We start from the raw sequence: 22654 nt of genomic DNA on the forward strand, positions 1-22654 counted from the left end.
GTGTAGTATTCCCGAAAAGGTCGATCTCTATGATGAGCATGTCTCGGATGAATGGCAAACATGGAGCCAGGCGGTGTGGGTTTTGGTTCTTAGCACTTATTTTGACATATCGGGTTCAAAGTGTTACTTCAAATATTTTTCCTTTAATTAGAGCTGCCAGTGGTTGAGAACGAAAAATTCGTTGAAGGACCCAGAGCCGTAAACGTCGTTACTGCCCTCATAAACTAAAGTGTAATAGAAATTTCAAAAGTCCTCTCTATATGAAAATGAAAAGGATCATAAATCTATCGTAGTGCTCAATAAATCAAGTCACTTTCTACTAATATTGTCCTTCTAGGGATTTAGGGGCGTAATTGCACAGGTACTCGGCCATTATTAAGGTGGTCGAAGGGCTGTAAATCTTCCTTAGCAAATTTGAAGGGATGCACAACAGAAAGACTCTAAACATTACGCCCATAAAGAACGTCCTAAATGCTGGAAATTTCAAGACGAACTCCCCTGTGATTAATGCCCCGCAGGGGCAGGGGTGACTCTCAATACAAATAGCCCAACTTTTCTAATAAATCAAACCCCCATGTGTGGCCGCGCTTGCTCCATTTGAAGCCCTTTTATCTCAACTAAAAATGTGAATATTTAAAGAAAACAGTATAATTCCGGACCAGCAAACGCGCACAATAAAACCAACGGCGAAAAGGGCCTTTCAGCGTCAGAATCAATTGTTTGCAAGCTAGGAGACGGAGAAATGCGAATAAGGGTGACCACCTTTGGGCGATTTACCGAAATTTGTAATCCTCTAAGTTAAACGTTTTCTTTGCATCTATATTTAATTTAAAATTCTTAACCTTCCTTAAAGAACGGCATATTCATTTCCCATGCTTGATAGTATAATACCGCAAATTAATGGTATTCTCTCAAGTAGATGTCTCCGGCAATTTGTCAGATTATCTAAAATCATTGTCACAAGACATATGGTTCTTGTGATCTGAAATAGTTGCCATGCCACACACACACAGAGAAACTCCCTTCAGTGGCACCATTTATGTTTTATGGCCGCAAGTTAGATGGACATAAGTCTAGAGGTCTCGGGAGCCAAGGGATGCATACCTCTAGCTATGTTGTCTATAGTCCTTTGTTTGTGAGAAAAAGCAATTATCAAGGCAAAATTACAAACATCTTGGAACAAGAGATCATTTTGACGGGTACTTAAGAGAAAGATGGGAATAGTTTAAGACAGTGGGCAAAGAGAAAAAGCATCCATCGGCGTAATTACCGGTCGCTTAATGAATAAAACGAGTTGAGAGGATTAAAACCGCTGTCACTTGTCAGTCGGGATTAAGCGGAGATTTCGAGGAGTTTTAAGTCTGGAAAGCTGGCGGGCCAAGGTAACACGGGAAGTTGCTTCCGTGGCCATTGTGTATACTTTCTTAGCCGAGTTGGGTGGGTGTTGTTATGGAAATGTAGTTTCAAATTCGAATTATATGGTAATGGCTTTATTAGCGATTAAATAAATAATCTTGCGTCATGTTTAAAAGATAACGAATCAATCGACGTGCCCGAAAGCTCTGATAATCGGCTTAAAACCTCAGGAAATTCGATTTGGCCCCTTTACCTGACTCTACCTAAAAGGGCAGCAGATGGATTAGGATCGGGGGCTGTGTTCACCCTTTTGCAATTTGCCTTTCTTTTCGGTAAAAACAACACTCAAATCTCAGAATTTATTAAAATGAAAAAGGCGCATAAACCGCATATGCAGAACGCAGTAAAGAGCCGAATTTATTTTTAATGGGTTTTCAGTCTCGTTGTTGCCAAAGTAGTACCGTCGCGCGTTTCTTGGAACGAGCTATATTTGTCACGAATTTATTACAATTCGCATTCGAGCTCTTGTTTATGTATAAAACTCACTGCAAAAATTCAAATTAAGCTATAAACTGGTGGCCTGTTGATGTTAAACCCCCGCACATTTCGTGTCCGAGACTGAACTGTTTAATAGATCTGGTTTATGAGGAACCCAAATCTCCGCGAGTGGTACCCGATAGCTGTAATAATAATCGTGGATTAACGAGAATTTCTGTTCTTTCGCACGATTTCCTCCTATTCGGAATAACACAATGTACGTGCGTGACTTTTACGGCTCTTTTTCCTGCTGCAAATCATCCGTGTAAACTCGGCGAAAATCTCGGATCTCGTACAATGTACCGGCAAAAGTTTAATGTTGCTTGACACATGCAGGAATGTTTTGACTGGCTATTGAAATTGCCGTTTTATTTTTGCAGGCCGCACAAATTCGAGAGAAAATCACGTTCCGTAACAAAACACCATTTTCACATATTATTGTCCATTGCTCAGGTGGCACTATCTAGAGGCGAAACAAAATCATCTGTGTGTGTCCAAAAACTGTTAAATATGTATTACGCAACAGGTACCACTTCTAAGAAGAATCGCCTTCGTGTTTTTTCCCACAATTAAACAAACTTGTTTATCACCTGACCAGCAACACAAATGCCACAACCGGGGCGACCATATTAATTATTCTTATGGGCTTCAGTTAACAGGTCAAGGCTTTTGCCTGTACTGTCCATACCGAGAAATCCCCGATATTGCCGCTAAATGGCAACGCGGCGCCGCTCATTTGTCACATCAAAATGACGTATTTGTTTGACAGGCGCAGAGATGGTGTGACAGAATCGCGCTGCTTGAGGAACTTAGGCAGTGTTGCCATGGACACTTAGCTGCCACAAAAATTAAGATTTTTTTAACCACAATTGTCATCTTCCCGCAGTTTCTCCATGATGAAAATTTTCGAATAAACTCGAGATAATAAGTTTGAAAATCAACTTCATCAGGGGCGGAATCGATAGAGTGGAAACTTCTCGCTAACAACGATAGAGCCTAATGAGAGGGCCGGGAGGGGGCGTGCGTCGCTATCGCTATTCAACTGTCCCGACCAGTGGCGTGGGCGGCGGATAAAAGATACGGTAATTGCGCACGTGAAATAGTGACAGTGGTTCTCTTAAATGGCGTTGCAAAAAGTACTAAATTAAGGCCCGTCACGGGTCCGTGATTACTTAGCATTATCGCGATATGACTAATGTCCCCGCACACGACCACGGCGAATCGTATATCACCGTCAGTGGTGGCACCACGTTTTGGTCGATTTAAAAAAATCCAAGAGGAAAGTCCAGGGGGCGCTTTTTTACTTAAAGCAGACTTCTTGATGCAAGTTTGTGGTCTCTGGCGGTTTAATCAAACAAAACGTCCGCTTTGTTCGTAAGAATTCAATTTAGCCGATGTCGGGGCAGAAAAACGAAGAAAGGGTTACGATGAGGCCGAAAAAAGCGATTCATCACGCTTATACAAGACGCTGTCGAAACACCCGCTGGGCAGAGGTTTGTTAAAAGTAAACAGCCCGCGACCTCTCGGGTGGAAATTTACATACCGCTTCATCTTCAATAAGGCTTCAACGCAACTCTGCTCCAATGCAGACCCACAAGGCATTTTAACATTAAAATGACAACGCTGCGCTTCTCTTTTGTCAAACCGACATGGAAGACATGTTTGACAGGTTGACGTATTTAGCTGTGGGTGCGACAAAGACGGTACAGCAACGAAGGCTGTATATGCGTATTTCCAGTGTTGCCGTAGTTAACCTAGAAGCCCTCTATTTCGCAGCGAGGTTAATGGTTATTAACAGCAAATCCATGCAGTACGTGACATTTATAATTGGTTGAGGTTTTATGGTGGCTGGCGAGTGCAGTAAAATGCAGCGCAATGGTTTTACGGTGAAAAAAAATCAAAACCTTTGGTTTCCTGTGGGCGCTACCAGTTAATAACCGAATAAAATTATCAGTTACTTTGTATTCAGTTGGCAAAAACCTTGCTGGTACCTCTTTAAATAACTCTTGTTAGCGGACACCTAACGGAGCGTGCGCGGAATGCCTATGCCGTACTTTATTGTTTATGTATTCCCCCCAAAATGTGTGAGAAATCGTATTTTTACAAATGGATTGTTCGCTCATTGGCGGAGGCAGCTTGAAACCAACGCGGCCGCGTAATATGCATAATTCAAAATCGTTCAAAAGTGGAGCCGTAAATTCGTGGCATTCAGACGAATAAAAAGGTGCCACAACATTATTTGTCGCCCAATTTACATGGCGCATTTGCATACCGCCGTCTTATTCGGATGATTTGCGCAGGACCGGCTTTGTCACCCGAGACTTTTGAGAAGCCATAAATTGAACCCCGGGGTGGACCGAAACTGCGGGATTCGCAGCATGAAATTTCGGAGAAATCGCCGCGTATCGAAAGCTGTACTTTTTGCTATGCCGCTGAGCTTTGCGCCGTTCTCGCAACTGCCCACTAAAACCGGAACAAACGGGAAATATACTTTAACAATTCCCGGAACGATTTGCGCAGCTCCAGACACACTTTCCCATTACGATAACTCAGTTTTTCCTTTTGCGACGTCGGTTTTCGACGCGCACATCACACAACCCAGATCCATGGACTTTAATATTTTACCATATGGAAGCTATAACTTAAATTAGACGGTTTAATGGCCGAGCCAAATGTCTCGCGCAGTGTCGTTATTAATGTTTTTTCGTGTACGGGCTTAATTGTATTAGTGTGAGAAAGGCACTGGCGGCAATGCGGCGAATTCCCATTCGGCATTAATCTCTTGAGTAGTTATGATTTCAGCTCAATTCATTTGAGATTCAGAAAACATTTGCACGCACCGGGATCAGCGAGAAAGAAAAAGTTGCGTAAGCCCGCGGTTTCCAGTCGTGGACAGTTTACATGGCGCCAAGCAGCTCGTCAAGGATACCACTGAAATGCTAATACAATATTGGAAAGTTGATTTATCATCGATTCGATTGACTTCATTAGAACGTAAGAGGCTGTTTGCGATAATAAATTTGTAACTGGGACGCTGGTTAAAGTGCGGCACGATGCATTAAGAAGCTCGGAAATATGGTGGCTTCGAGGAAAAAACGACAAATTTGGCAACGCCGGAATGCCTTTGACAAAGCTTTCGTGTATTCGGAGTAAGGGCAGGACGCGACGGTGCCTTATTCCGCGTAGCTCCCTCTAGACGGTTCAACTGCACTTAATAATTTCTTCAAATGAAACACCCCCGATGGAAAGACGCAATTTTGCGACTTATTAATGACCGCTTCAGAGTCTGAACGCGCAAACAGGGCCTCAGCGCTGCGCTGATTTCGACATTTGCATATAGCATTAACGCCTTATTTAAATATTATTGCCATTTCGGATAAAATCATTGAAAAACTGGTGTCATTACGGATCAGAATTAATAATTCTTGAAACTGTTGACATAAATGACGACAGAAACAAAAGCGCATCGCCCTGTTGCCACGTCCGCCGGCCCACAAAAAGTGTCGTTACAAAGACGTCACTGCCAAGATGGATGGTCCATCTCGGCAGCACGAAATTCCATTATCTAGAATTGAACATTCGAAACAATGATCGATGATGACATTTCCTCGTCGCGGCGAACTGATCGTCTCGAGTTTCAATTGTCCGTGACAGATGACACTTCTAGTGTGCATTGTTAATTATCGATGTTGCCTAATTCGATCAAACCGAGCTCGTGGGCGGCAGTGCCGCCCATTCGGCTCTAACCCCGCATTAAATACCAAACAAATTGATTTAATAACTGGGTGGACCAGCCCGGTGCACCTACCGGTTCTACATGGTGGCGTACCTGACACCCCGAAGATTTATGAGTCTATTCACTAAGGCAAACACGATGGGCATAATGGGCTCTTGTACGCTACGTTCCTGAATCCCAGCATGATTCAGACACCCAGGTTTGAATACAAAATAGCTCAAGATGAGACCCGCGACGAGAGTAAATTTGGCCCGATTTGCATCTGTCACTGTCGCCTGTAACAGAGCGAGTAATCACTCTAGAAAATAACAGAGAGGCACTTAGCCGCAGTGAAAGACTAACTAAGGCCTCTGAATTGGAGCATAATTGGGGGCATTTTCAAAGCATTGACATCCACGGCTGACCTCTAGAACAAACTTTCAATTAAAGAACGAGAAAGAGGGTCTAACTAAAGTTTGCAAATTTGCCTAATTGAGAGTACTCTAAAAATAGCTGCAGCTTTGGATGGGATAAAATGGAGCTCCAACTGAGGCTTTCACGGTGACTTATAACTGGAAGCGTCTGGAACGCTCCCTACCATACGTTTACGCCTTGTAGAGAGCCTGAAGTTTCAACTTTTTGGGGGGCGGAGGCTGAGGCCTGTTGACCTGGGGAGTATATTGGAACCTAGTCGAAGCGATGGGAGTCCGAAAACGAGACGTGGATTGATGGACGCACGTCTTTTAATATTAAATCGTTAGTGCCGGCTCGGCATTAGGAATGTGTTTTATTGATTGGCTGTCCCGTTTAATAGATGGCGTTCTCGCTTACCTCTCAAACGTAACCTCTGAACCCCCTGGCGGCGTTTGCGGCAATTGAATTACGGAAACGTCTCATTGCTTCGTCTTGTGCGGTCAACTCAGGTCGTACCTGCAAGAAAAAAATGTGTACAGGGTGTGCAGCAAAGTTTTGCATAATAGAAAATTCCTCCTTAAGCTAGTACCGAATGCTCGCATGACCTACCTCTTGTACAATTCACTTGTATTTTAACAAGGCCCCATTATTCGATACTCCCACGGTGTTTTGACGTGGTGCTTTGTCACTCCTCGAGAGCGCGTCAAAAGCGCTACAAGAAACCAGTTAAGTTTCAGGTTCCTACGCGAGGGGGCTTTGTTCCCGTATAGAGTTTCACCTGGCCGATAATATATTTCGTCAAAGGTGTAAAATTTTGAAAGCGGATCCCTTATATTTATGACGTCAAATTTATCTTGATGCGATCGCGCAGCGAGGGGAGACGTCAAGTCGGCAGTTTGCTTTATGGGCGGCCGTTTGGCTTTTATGGGGATGTAGACAATAAGTCGGGGAGGGAGAGACACCTTGTGGCGGTTCTTAGGAACGGAAAGCGACAATGTGCAAAAGAAAAACTCGTTTCGTCAGAAGGAATCTGATGTAAATCCACTCACTCGAAAGTTGGGTTTACGCCCAATTTTCATATTACTCATAGATAAGCGGGCACACCCTACAAACTAAAATCTCAAATTTGCATGTGTGGCACGAGTCCAGCTGACAGAAAAATCCTGGCTCTTTTGTAATTATCATGGGCATTTTCACGGACCATTAGTGGTCGGCAACGAGTTTCCGAGCGTTAGAGTAAGCGAGATTCTCCACGAATGCCGTCAAAACCATGTGCCAAAAGCGTTACTCCTGGCATTAAATAAAACAGACAAAACAATAAAAAATAGATGAATTTGAGGGTTTTTTTGCTTCCCCAGATTTGACAGTTACTGCCCCCCTGGGAACGCGCGGTAAGATCTAGCAATGGGGCTCGTTTTCGGGTCTATCGCCGCGCAGGGGCATTCCGGGCAATCGCTTCCTAATTTATCTCAGTTCCGACGTCATGCCCGCTCTGTCACTGTCAACCAGCAGCTTATCTTCGCTTTTGATGCTATCTGTGTCGCCTGTAGTGTCTGGCCACAATGGCTCGAATTTTTTCTAATATTCCCTGAACTCGTAATTGGATTTTCACCCCAAATATTACTTCATTTTCCGTCCAGAGAAGCCCCTTATTAAAGGCTGGACTTTCCTAATCTAGATAAGCCGTTTTTAATTAAATAAGAACATCTTCCATTAAGACCGCAAGCAAGCGGAGCAAACGTCGTCGTTTTCCGCGTGACATCATTTACCACGCAACAAGAAAAATAAATCGGTGACACCGTTTATGTCAATCAAACAAACGTCAATAAACACCCCATTAGGAAAGGCCCCAATTTCATTTTAATTACCGACCAAATGGGGCAGTTAACTTCCAGTTAATTTGTTTTGCGTAAAAGATAATTTGTTTGTGTTGAGTGAGCAAGTTTATTGCGCCAGTATAGATGCGTGTATTCTTGGTTGCATAAAATAATGGAATAGGAACACTGCGAATGTAGGCCTCTCACTGTCGTGATGTGACAAATTGACAGGAGAAATTTGTTTGCAAATTGTATAATCGTAAATTTCCAGAAGTCAGAATTTGAAGTTTGACAGGATTAGAACAGTTTATTTGGCATCTGAAGAGGGTGCAATTGTATGCGTCTGTATTCTTGGCTGCACGGAATTATGTTGCTGTAAGTCCCTTCGGTTCGCTCAAAAGGCAAAATTTAACTCCAAGCCCCTGCAGATTTCGCAAAAAGGGCAAAAATATCTCTCTTCTGGTTGGCATATTATAACTTTATTTCATGTAGATGCCGCCGAAAGAGGGTGCCACCATCACATCGTTTCTAACCTTGAAACGTGTCGAGGTGACAATTCCGCACCCAATGACGTCGCAGGTGAATGGTTTTTTAATTAATGCGCACTCACAACCCGCAAATCGCCGTGTTCCCATCTTTTGCAACCAAACAGAGAGTGGTGGCCCTCGAAAGCCAGACTGTGTTCGTCGAGTGTTTGACTTGCTCTCGTCCGCCGTGTTTCTTGTAAAATGTTTTCGCCATAAGACGCTTGTTAACGCGACGAGGCCCCGCTGAACAAATATTTGTCTATCTGTGGCAATTTGTGATCGTAAGACTGCCTTAATTGCTTTTCTGTTTTCGTTGGCAATAAGGTCGCATTCGGGGAAGGATTCTTTCTCTATTTAAGGAGACAGCAGTAATGGTCGTTCGTTGGTGTTCCGGTTTGGAGCATCCGCGTTGAGGCTCGAGACGCGAAGAAGAAAGCTGGAGATGACGCCATGTACGATATACATGGCATAGCTTCAATTCTTGGACGTGACAGTTGAGGTTGTAGCGGTTGTTACAACACTAAGACGTTTTGACGTTAAGAACGTCAGTTGTGAAGCGATATAACTTCAGCTGTCGAAGGTCATGTGGACAGTTGAGGTCCCATTCCTCTTCTTCCGTTCATTTTACTAAGGTCACGGAGAGGTTGGATTAATGACCGATCGTTGGTGTTATAGCCTCAGTAAATATTCACTTAACACACGAAGAAGCACGAAGGAACTAGTGCTTCTAGGAACAGAGATGGCACTACGTGCAACTGTCAACGTCGAAAGCGACATTATCACGTGTCATTAAGAGCATTATGAGAACTTCGTTGGTTTGTTTCTGGTCGGTCATATCGACTGTTTCTCCGAATAAATCTGTTTTCCTCGTCTTCGATAAATCTGTCGACGAGTGCGGTAGGTCTGCATCTCGTCCTTGCACCTCGTTCAAGTGCTTCTCGTGTTTGTATTCTTTGCTTCCAACCTGGGTGAAACCCCCGTTCTCGAGTTGTTTACGTCTTCCCGGAGGATGATGGATTGAGTGCGCTTTCTTGCAGAGGAAGCATTTATAATTTCCTCTTCATTTTGCACCGCGGGAAAAATGGGGAAATCCGCGGAAAGTGAAATCGTATTAGGCGGACGAATCCCAAAAAGTCGACGAAAAAGGACGGAAACGTCTAAAATAAAGATGAGTTAAAGAGAGTTTATAATTAGACACTGCTTAAGCTGCTGGAGAAGGGGCTTAACAAATCGTTTGGTGTCGCAAGGTAAATTATACGCGGTAATTAATATGCGTTTTTCTGGAGAAGGGAGGGCGCCACGTAATAGCCGAGCCTTGTCGCATCGGCGAAGGCAATCCTTCCTGCAATAAACCCCCTCGGTGTCTTTGTCCCTCCCTACAAATACGAAACGATCCTTGCTAGGAATCTCCCACGGGACTTGCAACAGTCGGACAAACCTTGCCACGAGAGAAGCGGCCTTGTTACATAGTACTGCTCGCGTCTCATTTGCCGCTCTCACGGATTTCAGGCAGAGATTTTTAAAAGAAAATTAAAAGGTCAATGCTTCTTCGTCTTGTTCAATCCTCGGCGTTTTCCACGTTAGAATTGTCGTAATTCTGTTAGCGGCCGATAAAATTCACTTATCCGTCGGAATTTCGAATGCCGCTCTTCGGACGGAACATCTGTTTAGACGGAAAAGGAAGAGAACACTTTGTGTAACGGGCACCTCACGGTAGGCCACTCGAACTAGCCTGATGTTTGTGTTGCGGCCTCTGATGGGTTCTTCTTCTATCCCATTCGCCCATCTAAGGGTGGCTGAGCTAACGGGCAGTCCCCGGGAGAGACACCTGTCGGATATTGTCCTAAGTTATTGCACTGGTGGCGGTTCTTTAAACTAGTGCGTGCCTTATTATTGGGTGTTGACCTGCGCTTGACGGGTTAGAGCGTGTATAATGCCAAAGAATGCACCTTAACTCAGTCGAGAGGATTACTCACTCCACGCAGCAGCGATTAAGCGTACTTTACTACACACAAATTTGCCCCCATCGACTGTGCCTGGCCGCCTTTTATCTCGGCTTATATTTGTGTTTTCTGACAAGTTTATTTTGGTAGAGACCGACATCAAATAATTCAGCAGTTAGCACCAAACACTATTAGCCAGATCAAAGGCCGCATCTCTCGGATGATTATCGCGCGTCTCTCCTCCTTTCCCGACAACGTGAGACTTTCCGTTTCGCGGAAAATTTCACGCACGTGTCAATAAAACACTCGGGCTAATTAGAAAATTGCATTGCGTGACCCGTCTGAACATGTGACACACTCGTAAATCCACAATTAAAAATCGGAGGAGTACGCACGCCCCCCACGCGGCGGGCGCGTGCGTAATCGCCGGTTATTAACTTGTACCAACACGACCCGATTCCAGTAATTATCATCGGGGGCAGCTACTTTTTAAACGAGCGGTGAGGAAATATTGACTAAAGCGAAGCCCTATAATTTAAAGGGGCTTTGATCGGGGCCGCTCAAAAGGTCCCGGGTGTCGGAATCCGGGCTTTGGCAAACATCTCACGTGGTTTCGATATTTGTTCTCAGAATATTTTCTCGTGAGTGTCGCAACGAAATAATTAACCATTTTCGGCTTGTGTTGCCCTCGGGCGAGAGGCGCAAACAGCGGACCTGTCCTGCAGCTGCTGTTTGGCTCCAGACCTCAAGCTGCTCTTGATTGGAAAAGAGGAACATTTTCCGAATTCATATATTAAGATCAACCTAAATATTGAGATTAATATATTAGCTGCGTGTTTACTGCGGCGTCGATTCGCCGCCATCTTTTAATAAACCGACGAGAACTTTATGGGACATCTCCTTTGCCGCCGCTAAGTTATTGTTACCCAAATAAACCAATTTATTATTTCAAATTATTACAATAAATATAAAGAGGATAAATATTTGAAAATACCGTCCACGGCGAAATAGGTATTTTTAACCTCCCCGACGATCAGAACGTCCAGGTTCTCTTTTCTGGAACAACAGCTTTTCCCAGAAATCGGTCAAAAAGCAGCTTTTTGACTGGGCACCTCCAAAAGGGAACGTTTTGCGTGGCAATACCGCGCCGAACCTAAGAGCAGTCCGAAGGATTTTCGGAGACCTCACGAATGGCGCCTGTACATAGAACCCTTCCCAAGTAGAAGCCTCAGAGAGAACCCTTCCCAAGTAGAAGCCTCAGAGAGTTCCTCACTTCTCGCGAATTTCTGAGTCGCCAGGTAGCATTTTCAGTGGAAAATAATCAAAATTTTACATATCAAGTAAAGCACCTGAAGAGATTATGGCGAGGCCTTAGGAAGCGCGACCTCAAGCGTTAGGCCTCTACAGAGAATTTCTTTGATAAATTTCAAGGCGGAAAAGCAGAAATTCGTCGATTAATGGAAAATTTCCAACTTTCCCTTAAAAACCTCACAGAAATTATGCGAAAAACGGGCCCTTTTCATCATCCTCCTAAGTTAATTCCGTCGCTCTCGCCGCCCTTACGAAAGGGCTAGTTATGGTGGGACAAAGGTTTGAAGAGATTTAAAATACCTTCGAGTTTAATATTCCCGAAACATCCCCAGAAATCCCCACGTATTCGCGTCACGCAGAATTCTTTGAATGAAGTCCCTTCTCCCGTGCCCTTTTGTGCATGCGACAAACCGCCAGAAGGGCCAGTTTCGTGCTTTGCACCGAATCCTTGTGCGATTTTCAATATTTTCAGTTTGAAGCAAATGAAAAGGGCGAGAAAAAAGGAGTTTATCTCCGCAGTTGTATTCCCGCACCGAAAAGCGTCATTTTTCCGGGATTTTCATTTCCTGCCCGTGGTGCGACGGCCATTATGCTTTATCGCCGATTCTCGGTTGAGCAGTTTTTTTTGAGCGAATAAAAATCATATTCCTGCCTTTTCAATGCCTCTGGAAATGGAAGTGTGAAAGCAACTTCCGATTGGTTTTGGGGAATTTAATAAACATTTTCCCATTTCAGGGCCGCGCCACTGGGTTTCTCCAAAAATGACAAATGTGCATTTCACATCTTAACGCCTTTATAAATGGTGCCAGCTGCGCCAAACGAGGTGCAGAGGCGTCACACCATCGACTTGGTTTTTTTGCGCTAATTACGCTCTAAATTATCAACTTCTCCGCGCCGCATAATTAGGAGGCTATGCCCCATTATGCCTTGAATTTGGGAGGATCGAGCGACCGCACATGTGCCCCCTATAGATGGATGGGGATTACGGCGGCATTATGGCCTCCGTCGCATCAAACTGATACTAAAAAATTAATAACCCCGAATTTAGAGACGCCTGAGCGGGCTCGAATGGAGGCCCAGAGCCATATTTCATCCCAGGCGCGAAATGTGGAGCAAGAGCGAAAAAAGAAGGGTTTTCTCATCAGCCTGATGGATGGCTATCTTGTGTGGTACGCCCTTTATTTATGGCGGGCCTTATGACGTTTCGCACCAGATGTGCGGCGCGGGGACAATGCGGCCCTTTTCGCTAATGACTCCTTTTAAAAAAAAAAAAAAAAGACAAGAAAGTCAGCTTTTGCGTCCGTCAGGGGCGGCCCACACGGACGATTTGCGGCATATTCAATTAGGCAACCCCGAACTTACGCCATGGCAATTTGTCTTAGGATGACGCCATCTGTCTTGTAACAAGAAGTTTGAACGAGCTATTCAAGAATTTACGAGTAGATGGCGCCAGACTCTAACCCATTCCACACCCCACAGATGTATGAACTTGGTATATTCAGGCACATGGAGCGTATTATACGGGAGACTATCAATTTACAACACCCTAGAGAATAGCATGTTTAGCTGAATCGCTCTATTCTTTTACCTTCTTTTATCCGCCAGCGCGATCGTTTACACCAACGATTCTCAGACACCTTGTAGATGGAGAAATTTGCGCAGGAACCCTAACTGAGGCATTTTTAACCCCCCGAAAAGGTGTTATCTTCGCAAAGGAATTTACCCCATTCTCTCGGCACTTTCCACACGAAAATCGTCCTTAATTTCTCTGGAAACATAAACCGAGCGGGGGCCATTGAGATGCAAAGCACGCGTCCCCTGAGGGTGACAGCCTCAACAATGGAGCCCCTTGCTCGAATTTAACTTCTTTGCTTTCGATTTTAATAATCTGCGAGGGCTGAGAAAAACATCGCAATGCCAACTATGCAGTTTCAACAATAAAAACCGTAAATATAAATCATAAAAGCAAATCACGGTAGCCGTGTTGTTTTGTAATAAAATGTTGTAAATTATATTGGAGGACACATTATCGACATGTCAGCTCACTGAATACACAATAAAACTGGCCCAGTATTTGCACAAGCAGCTATAGCATACGTATGCTCCGTAGATTAGATAACGGCCTCCTCTGTTTTGGGTTTACATCGGCTTTATATTTATATGTGTGTCAACGGTCGTAATAACGCAGGAGTTTAAATAATTGCTGTCACTATTTGATTTTCTACCCGGTAACGTCCCCCCTGAAAAAAACCTTCAGTCGCAACAATGCAAACTTCCCAGACGGAAAAGGGCAAATTACGTCCCCAATACAACTGGGACAATGGGGATCTTTGGCTCTATGCGTATTGAAAGTGACATCAGCATATTTTACACGAGATCTGAATACAGGGGAGGCATAGCTTTCAACGCATGATTTTTGCAGGAATAATCCGTTGACGCGTAGCGCCATCTAGCGCGAGGTCCCGCAACTCCAGTTTGACCGCGCTAATTACAGATGGCGGCGCCAGCTTCAAAGTGCACTCTTGAAAAATTGCTGTGAATATATCACGAGGTCAAGTATCGAAGAAAGACGTGTGAGGTGCTTGGATTGTCGAAACGTGAAAACCGACCCAAAAAATGTGTGATTGAGTACCCAACCCCAAACACTTTTAAAAGAAAACGTCAGTGCGATTGGATTCCATGAGAAGAACCCTTGAAAAGGGTCTTCCAAGACGTTCGCCGTATTGTACAGGGCGTGGCAAATTCGACGGTGATCATTGGGATGGTAAGAGGCGGATGATAGGTTAAATTGTGGCAAAGGCGCGCAGCCACCTCCCCGATCAGATGAAGTGTCTATTGAAAATGAAAAAACATTAGATGCGAATGGAAGAACTGTGCCCTTTGTAGCTGAATGTTTTCCAAGTCAATTGCACGCTATAAAAAAGCATACAACGGAGGGGGACAGTTGTCGCAATAAAAATTAGTGTTCAGGGGATAGATTTGATCCCTTGAAAGTGATCGAAATTCGAATAGATGGGCGTTCCCAGATATGCCCTTTAAAGGCACTTTTCTTCAGTGTTTAGAGCAAATTTTCGCTCGTTCTCTCCCAATAAAAACGTCTCCATTTTGGGAACAAAGTCGGGCAGTGTCAGATTTTGACCTGACAAATTCTTGACGCTGTCTGACAACGTGCACAACTTCGTCCACAATTGACACGGAGCCCGATTGTGGCACCTCATTTCACGTTGGCTATGTCCCACAAATCCAATGACCCAAGCCGTTTTGCAGTAGGTGTAGAATGTTCTACATTTCGCTGGTTAAGGCCTCTCAGACGGATTAGTGGTCTGCGAGATGAAAGACAAAAATTGGAGAACGCCGCTCTTCATATTTGAAAGTCGCTCGAAACTGTCTTGCTATCAATAACAAAATCAAATCAATCATCCGCTCCTATCATTATACCTGTTTGTGTAAAGGAATACCTCGCTTCGGTAGCACCTCAGATAAGATAACACCGTATCGACAACAATAATCCCCAATGAGCTGGTTACGAGCCCGTGCTCCTTTACGACTTTCGTTTATTCCTCATGGTATTAAATACTCAACGCAACCAATTTGAGGTACTTAAATACTCAGGTATTTCGCCCAAAACTGGTTGGGGAACCAAGTCGAAGGCTTCGGAAAAATCTAGAAAAACACTCACCTTAAGAGCGAACCTCAAGGCTGGTGCGCGGAATACCGCGACGCCAACGGGGAACTGAGGTCTCTACAGGGGGCGGAGCGCCTTGAGGGGATCACCTCACCACCACTAAAGTTTCACGTGGCGTCACTTGTCAAAGTTGACAGGTAAACATTAGAGCAACGGTTTGTGACGTTGGAATGCGGCATGATAAGGTGCTAGGAAGCCCGATCGCGGAGCACTGAATGCCGGATTTCCCTTTCTGTCTGATAAAATTTATACCGGGAGATAAACTGCGTCGCGCATAAGGAAAAGCGGCGTCCGACGGGGCAACGGGGCAGCCATCGGCGGCGTCAGGACGCAATAATGCACCATTATGTAGCATTGACATTGGAACTGTGATGAGTCGCGGCCATGTTGGAAAATCTTTGTTGACAGTGTTGGTTCGTGACGGCCATATTCAAACAAAATGGCCGCGGCGACAGCCATCTTGTTTGAACAGAACTGCTGTGACACCAAAATACTCTGTAGCTTAACGAATTATTGTTTCTTTTCGCGGACGCATTAAAATTCTCTCGGCTTTCCGAAGAAACCAGCGGAAAACTTCCTTAAAAAGCAGCCTGGAAAGGTTATTTACATTAATGGACTTTTAATTTGGCAGCGGAGCCCTGTCCAGGAAACTCTTTTCAGTTTTTGCACCGACTGCAGGAAATTTAATTTGCAGGACGCAAAATTCGCGAAGAAGTTCGTTAAGTATTCAAACTCGGAGTGGGTTTTTCTTTCATCGAAAATACGAGTTCGGACACAATATCATTTAATGGACAAATTCATGGAAGCCACAACAGATTTTCACGTCTTCTTGCCAAATCGATCGCAAACATTAATAAGATTTTGAGTGGTTTCGGGGTTGATTTGCAGCCCTGCAAATCCCCCCGGCAAATTCAATTTGGACGGTCCATTATATAGAAATATTCGAGGGGCGATACAAAAATTACCACCGAAATCACGTCTTCGATGGGGGAGATATGAATTACTTCTGCAAGTTCATTTAGTTCTGTCGATGAAACGCATTTATTTAAAATTCATCGCGCGCACCTTCTGAAGTCCCCCAGAGGGGGGCAAAGCGCCCCAAAACGCGTCTCTTCAATGTGCAAATCTTAACTCACTTTGAGCAAAGACTACAAGGAATTGCCTCTATATCGACTTGTTCCGATGGAGGCGGATAAAGCCCCCCTTCGCATTTGCCCTCCGGCCCTACAATACAGTAATTGCGATATGGGCCCTTTCGGGGGGACCGCACGGTCTCTCAGGGCCTCGTCCGAGAATGCTCCGGAATACGTTATTTCGCTTTTTTTCCAGTGGCGGATGTTGATTTTTTCAAAACAACAAACCCTTTATAAAAATGTGCGTGTTGTTGGTTGCATATCTTCAAGCACGGGAGCTACTGGAACTTCCGGTGAGTTTGACGTTAAGTTGTAGTTTTGTGCGGCGCGAGTGAATTTGAAGTTTGGAAAATGTCTGGATTTAATCGGCCTTTTTTTAATTGTTAAAGTGGATGTGAGCGTCTTTAATGAGTTTTAATCCATAACATCTTCGACATGGTGCAGTGCCTAGAAGCAACGGAAGTTGCCAGGAGAGCTGTTTTAGTGATGATTTTGGTTCATAGTTGAAGCTTCATTTGGGACGTCTCTATCATGGAGAAGAAGCTTTTGCACAGAATTATGTCTCGAAGGATGAGGACCGCAAACGGAGAAAAGGTGATTAATAAGAAAGTCGCTAATTTAATTACAACTTGCTAGAAAATTAGGTTAAGTTCGATAGTTATGAAATTCTGAACGATCGTAGTCGGTTTAGGGCGTGTGGTGGTCCTTGTCTAGCTCATAGGAACTGCAAATATCTCTTATCATCAAGTATGGCTGCCAATTATAGTAGGGTGAGGGGCGCTAGCATACGTCATGCTACGCCAGCAAGAGGCACGAGCGGCCATTTTGCCTATAATTTTGTACATAAATTCTCTCAAGTATTGACTCAATATGCATTATGTCCAATGCGCTTCTGATTTTACTCTTTTCTACTTGGAAATTTCTCTGATTCAAATTTCAATTTTTAATAATTACAATAATATGGATAATTCTCTCTAAGTCCAATTAGGAGTTGCACCCCGTAAAAGATCGCGAGTGTAATTTTTTGACTCCAATGAATTATCTGACAATTTCCCGTTCACATCTCATGCTCTTCTTCTTTCAGCCCAAGATGGCTGGTATAATTCAGGCAGTTTTAGTACAGCCCTCATCTCTCTCTACAAGGGTGCATTTACCTCCCTTTGCCGAGCGACCATAACATCCAAAAATGTCTTTATAAATTTGCAAATTATCAGGGAGAAAACAAAGATCGATTACTTATCGGGTATCGTCCGAAACTGCCTGGTTTTGAGGGGGTGAAACGTTGGGTCACGTGATCGATGGTCTCTCAAGGGTTATGGCGATGACCTGAAGGAATTCTCAATCGCACTTAGTGTTTTATTAGGAAAAGGTGCGAGGGCGAAGCGATTAATCACCCAAGAAGGGATGCGCATCTCTCGGGAAGAAAAACTACCGAAAATATTCACCATGTAAAATCGACATGGTGACAGGCAAACGATCGCGCACATCCCGTCCCTGGGCATAAATTTGTCAGTGCGAAATATGCAGTTTCAGTTCCGCTTATCATTCAATGCCAAACCTGGCCAGTTTCCTGTCCTGATGCTTTTTTCGCCTGGAGATGGAGGATAACAGCATCCTTCTTAATAGGAATGTAATTTTTCCTCGGCACAATGGAGGCACTCATTCGATTAAGCAGCACCTCCCTAGTGCTCGCGATAACACACTCCGGCAGGATTTCACTTATTTGGGTCAGTTATCAACAATTATTAGCGATGAGTTTAGCGCGAAATCTGGCACTCCTGCTAGTGCTCCTGCTGCGGTTAATCGGCAACAGGGCGGTCACTAGGGTGTACTTTACGAAATGCGGTTTAAAGGGGTTCTCTTGCCTCAATAACAGCAACCAGAAGATGGAAATTACCTATGAGTGCCCCGCACAAATTAATGTAAGTTACACAGCTGTTCGTTAAATAGCCTGAACTTCACTTGAAAGAAATTCCACGAAACAGGAACCGGCATTGTTCATCAACCAATTCCAAGCCCCCTCGAACATCGAGAGTCTTAAAATCAAGAATTGCAAGTCCATGATCATCTCCACCAGATGCTCGGGGGAGAACCGCCCCATTCAAAAGCTAGAGGTGACCAATGTTAGGAAATTGGTATTGCAGAGACTGCAGTTCACCCCAATGTTACCTCCTGTGGTCAAGTTTGAGAACATCAGTTCAATAGACACAATTCCTAGTTTCACCTTTATGCAAATAGAGAAGGCCTACCACAGCGTCGGGTGCTACATCCAGCAGGTGGACTTCCAGACGATTTACATAAGAAACGTCTCGATCGGTGTTGTGCAGCCCAGTGCGTTTGTTGCAATAAACAACTTCAGCAACTTCAGCTTGATCGACGTGCACATCCAAAGAATCCAGACTTCTGGGATTCAAATGCGGATGGACTTAAAAGGGGAGTTCGAAATGCGGAGCTGCTCCCTGGGCCACGTGGAACATTTGGGGATGCAACTTTATGGGAAACGGGCGATTTTCTCGGAAAACCATTTCGAGGAAATCGCGCCCAGCGGCATTAACGCCACATTGGAAGACTTTTATTTCACAAAGAACTTCGTTGCGTTGTTCGAGTCACAGGGATTTTCGGTTCTGGCCACCAATATCTTCGTCTTAGACAACAATTTCCTGCAACTGAAAGGCGGAGCCATGGAACGACTCAGTCCGGGGCTCATTCAGGACTCCGGCAGGAACTTCGGCAAACTGAAATTCCGCTACGACTTCAGCAAAAACACCCTCAACTACCTGGAAGTGGGTAGTTTGCACCCTGACGTATTATCCTTCGACAACGTCCCCACTGAGATGATGTTCAGCAGGAATGTTTTCAGCTGCACTTGCGAGAACATCGGGTGGTTGTTCTCCTACAACAACCCCCAATTCCAGTCCTTCTACGAAATGGTGCTGGATGAGGAATACGCCAATGTGTGTGATAACGCTGCTGAGAGGGGGTGCGACCTGCTTCTGAAGAGGCTCAAGGGGCTCGTGAAGTGCGGGAAGTGCTCTCAGAACTTTATTTTGGAGGACCTTTGCCGCATTGGGAGTGTGGTTAATGTTACCACGAGGTATGAGAGTATTACTGAGAATGTTCCTGAGGAGATGCTGGTTCCGGGGAATAAAACTGCTGCTGCGAGGGCAGCTGCAGCCTGCAGCTGCGGAGCTCTGCTGATCGTTTCGATGCTAAATTTGTGGTAAATAATGATGAATAAAAGTTCGAAGTCGAGTAAGTTTCCTTTTTTTGGGCCTCCGGAAATCCTCGGGCTTTTAACAATTCAGTAACGCGTGAACGTGAGCGAATTCCGAGAAAGTTCCCCGGACAGAACTCGTCGTGTTTACGCTGTTTTTCTTTGATAAATAAAAGATTTTCTCGTGGGGAGCAAAAATCCCACTTTACTGCTTAAACATGCGTTTTCGGAAAAGTTCGAATTATTCGGCATCGCCCGCTAAAGCATTAAAATTGTCAATTTTCCTTTAAAAAGTCAGAGGCGCAGAACCCGAGGGTCTTCACGCAATTCGGGGGGCCGTTGCTAACGTTCACTTTTAATTGAGAAATTTGCGTTTTATGTCGAATTGAAGTGTGCCGAGACACGCCACTGCCTTGAAAGTGACGAATCACTGCGACATGTAGCTGGCAAGTTCAAAACTGTAATAACTGTAATAACAAAATGAGAGGCGTGCACAGGGTGCTCTTGCAGCAATTCTGTTAATGAGTCTCAAATTGAGGCGTATTTATTCATTTAAAATATTCCTAAATACGCCCCTGGATTATAGGGCCATATGGCAAGGGTCCCGTTGCAGTTTTTAACTTGAGCTGAGAAAATCAGAGACGTAGAAAGGCGGTTGGGACAGTTCCAGACCAAGAGTTGTTAATACGAATTTCTCTATCTCGTGAGTTGGAAAAGTGGAAGAAAAATTTACCCTCAAAAGCCCCACGGGAAAGTGATTAAAGTGGTATTCAAATGAAGAAATTTTCATATCAAACGCCCACTTTATGGGGGCGCAGATATTTCCCCTAAAACTTTCATACCGCTTTGGTATCGATTTTCCCCCTCGGTTGTAACTTACTAATGACAAGTCCATTAAGGTTGTACCTACACGCGAAAGACTCATTACGACTCAAAAAGACCATCGGCAATAAGTTCGACTTGAATTTTAAGCGCTATTCGCCAGCACCTGCGGTGCGTCTTCAGGCAACATTCGTTACCCCAATGCCGCGACGGTAAACTTCAACTGTACAGCCGGCCGTAGGGCCTAAAACGTTACTAGCAGCAATAAAGCCCACTCACCGTATAGTATAAAGCCGGTATCACTCATACATAACCTCAAAAAGCAGTGTTTTCCCACGCACCAACTTTTTAGTAAAACCCGCACTGGAAAGAAGAATTTGTCTGGAAAATAAAGTCAACGTTGAAAAACTGAGAAGTTTCCCATCAAGAAAACTCCGCGCGTCCGGAAAACTGGGGACACTAAACGGTGCCGTAAACAAAGCAAATGGCGACGTCCCTGACAGGGTTGCCGCGTTGTTGAAACAAAAACCAGCATTTGCAATTAAAATGGCGGCTGTGGTCCCATGTCACGAGGCCGCCATTTTGATTCCAAAACTCCGTAACTTCTGCCCGTTTTTTTTCAAACTGGGCCTTGTGACACCTCTGCGGAGAGGGAATTTATATTCTAAGTGAATAGCGTCGGAACGCCTGCGTTTCGCAACGTCCGACAACATCGCAAGGAAATTACGTTGCGCCGCGACGCCGAAAGATCGATACGTCGCGTATTTTACGGCGGACCAGACGAGTCACAATCGTGCCTTAAATTCAAGCACAAATCACACGAATTAAAGGAAATTTTCTCTCCATGTTACGCACCTGGATTTACATAAATGCACTGGCAGCTATTTTGCTACAATTAGGAAACCTTAAATCTCTTCCAAAGTAAATAGGTGGAAGCGGCACGTCGACTTGGAAATAAAGCACATGGTACCAGGTCTTATAAATCGGGCGGCCACAGTTTACCATTCAAGTGGTTTATGTAACTCGCGTGACAGCTTTACGGCCCCCGGTGCAGCCGTAAGGAATGCGACACCCTGTATATGAGCACATGACGTGAAACCCGATATTATGGACTATATGTGATGTACTACAAGAAAGCGCTTGAAAATGGGCCTTATGGCTACAGTCCCACGTGGGTATGTTTGCTGCACTTTTGAAAAACAAACGGCGATCGTGGAAAGCCGCAGCTGACCGCTTAGGGGGTCGGTTACGGGCTCTCGGAGGTTTCAAATTTCAATTGTTTTCACAATGTAGTTCGCCTTCTGTTTCGTTACTTTAAGTCACATCGCCACTGCAGAAGACTACCAAGTCCTGATTAGGACATATAGTTGATGATTGTCTTAGGCGCTTTTCCATTGGTTAACGGCACAGTCTCACATGCGGACTGCCACAACGCCACATTTTGTGGAGCGATCTAAAGCTTTATTAATGAGTGGTTTTTCGGCCCCGGTCAAGGCTCCAGAATCCCGAGGTATGCGTCAACTGCCTGGCCAACGGGTCAAGGGTAGAGAAATCTTGCCTTCAGAGTTGTGAATAGGGCTGCACAGACGGTTTCAACCTCAGAGGGAACCGTCTAAGCAGGACTTGAAATTCTCCCTTTCGCTATGAACAAATCGGAACTAGACCCGCCACTTCCGAGCAGCAGGAAATGAGGTCTAATGCGCCATTTTAGAAACGGAGATTTCTCGTGAATAGATTCCGAAGTAATAACTAAACTTTTTGGCCCTAAACAAGGCTTAATTTTCCCCCAACGCAGTCGATGCAAATACATGAAAATTAGTCCCTTATTAAGAAGGTTGGGAATGATTTAGTGGGGTGTTTTAATGCGGGCCACCTTTCAAAGGAAAATCGGAGATTTACGGCGGTCGGAATGTTTTAAAGAAGGAAAGGGGGTATAAACAAACACGCTCGGTTTCCCCGTGTAATAACTTAATGAGGAGGCTCTGTACTCGTACGTGGTAATCCAAATATTGAAGGCATGTTTGCGACTTAACGAGAGATTAATCGGCACGAAATTAGACCCGAGTCAGTTATAATTCTCATTGTTATTTGTTTTTACACGGCGGCCCGGCGACATATTTATGCCTTAAATGTGGTTTATGAGTGGAATCATTGTGGGAATCATTTCGCCTATTTCAATC

The 22654-nt window shown here is 44.5% G+C and overlaps 2 protein-coding genes across 3 annotated transcripts in view; one reads left to right on the forward strand and one right to left on the reverse strand.

Annotated features, from left to right (window-relative positions):
• fz2 (frizzled 2) overlaps nucleotides 1–20940 on the reverse strand; it is a 36003-nt gene extending 15063 nt beyond the window's left edge. The window contains exons 1-2 of one of the 2 annotated variants that reach the window (XM_066393779.1): nucleotides 20754–20940; nucleotides 6440–6538 (exon numbers count right to left, since the gene is read on the reverse strand). The gene's annotated coding sequence lies outside the window, so the exon portion shown is untranslated. Of the gene's footprint in view, nucleotides 1–6439; nucleotides 6539–15299; nucleotides 15566–20753 lie in introns of those variants that run through there. The other variant, XM_066393778.1, reaches the window with a different exon arrangement.
• LOC136411710 (uncharacterized) lies at nucleotides 17669–19690 on the forward strand. Its single transcript, XM_066394374.1, has 2 exons — nucleotides 17669–18360; nucleotides 18424–19690. Exons 1-2 carry the CDS (start codon nucleotides 18088–18090, stop codon nucleotides 19660–19662), a joined length of 1512 nt encoding a protein of 503 aa, XP_066250471.1. The 5' UTR covers nucleotides 17669–18087; the 3' UTR covers nucleotides 19663–19690.
• Nucleotides 20941–22654: the final 1714 nt, after the last annotated feature.

Source organism: Euwallacea similis, chromosome 10 (genome assembly GCF_039881205.1).
Source record: "Euwallacea similis isolate ESF13 chromosome 10, ESF131.1, whole genome shotgun sequence".
In the NCBI taxonomy this organism is placed as follows: domain Eukaryota; kingdom Metazoa; phylum Arthropoda; class Insecta; order Coleoptera; family Curculionidae; genus Euwallacea; species Euwallacea similis.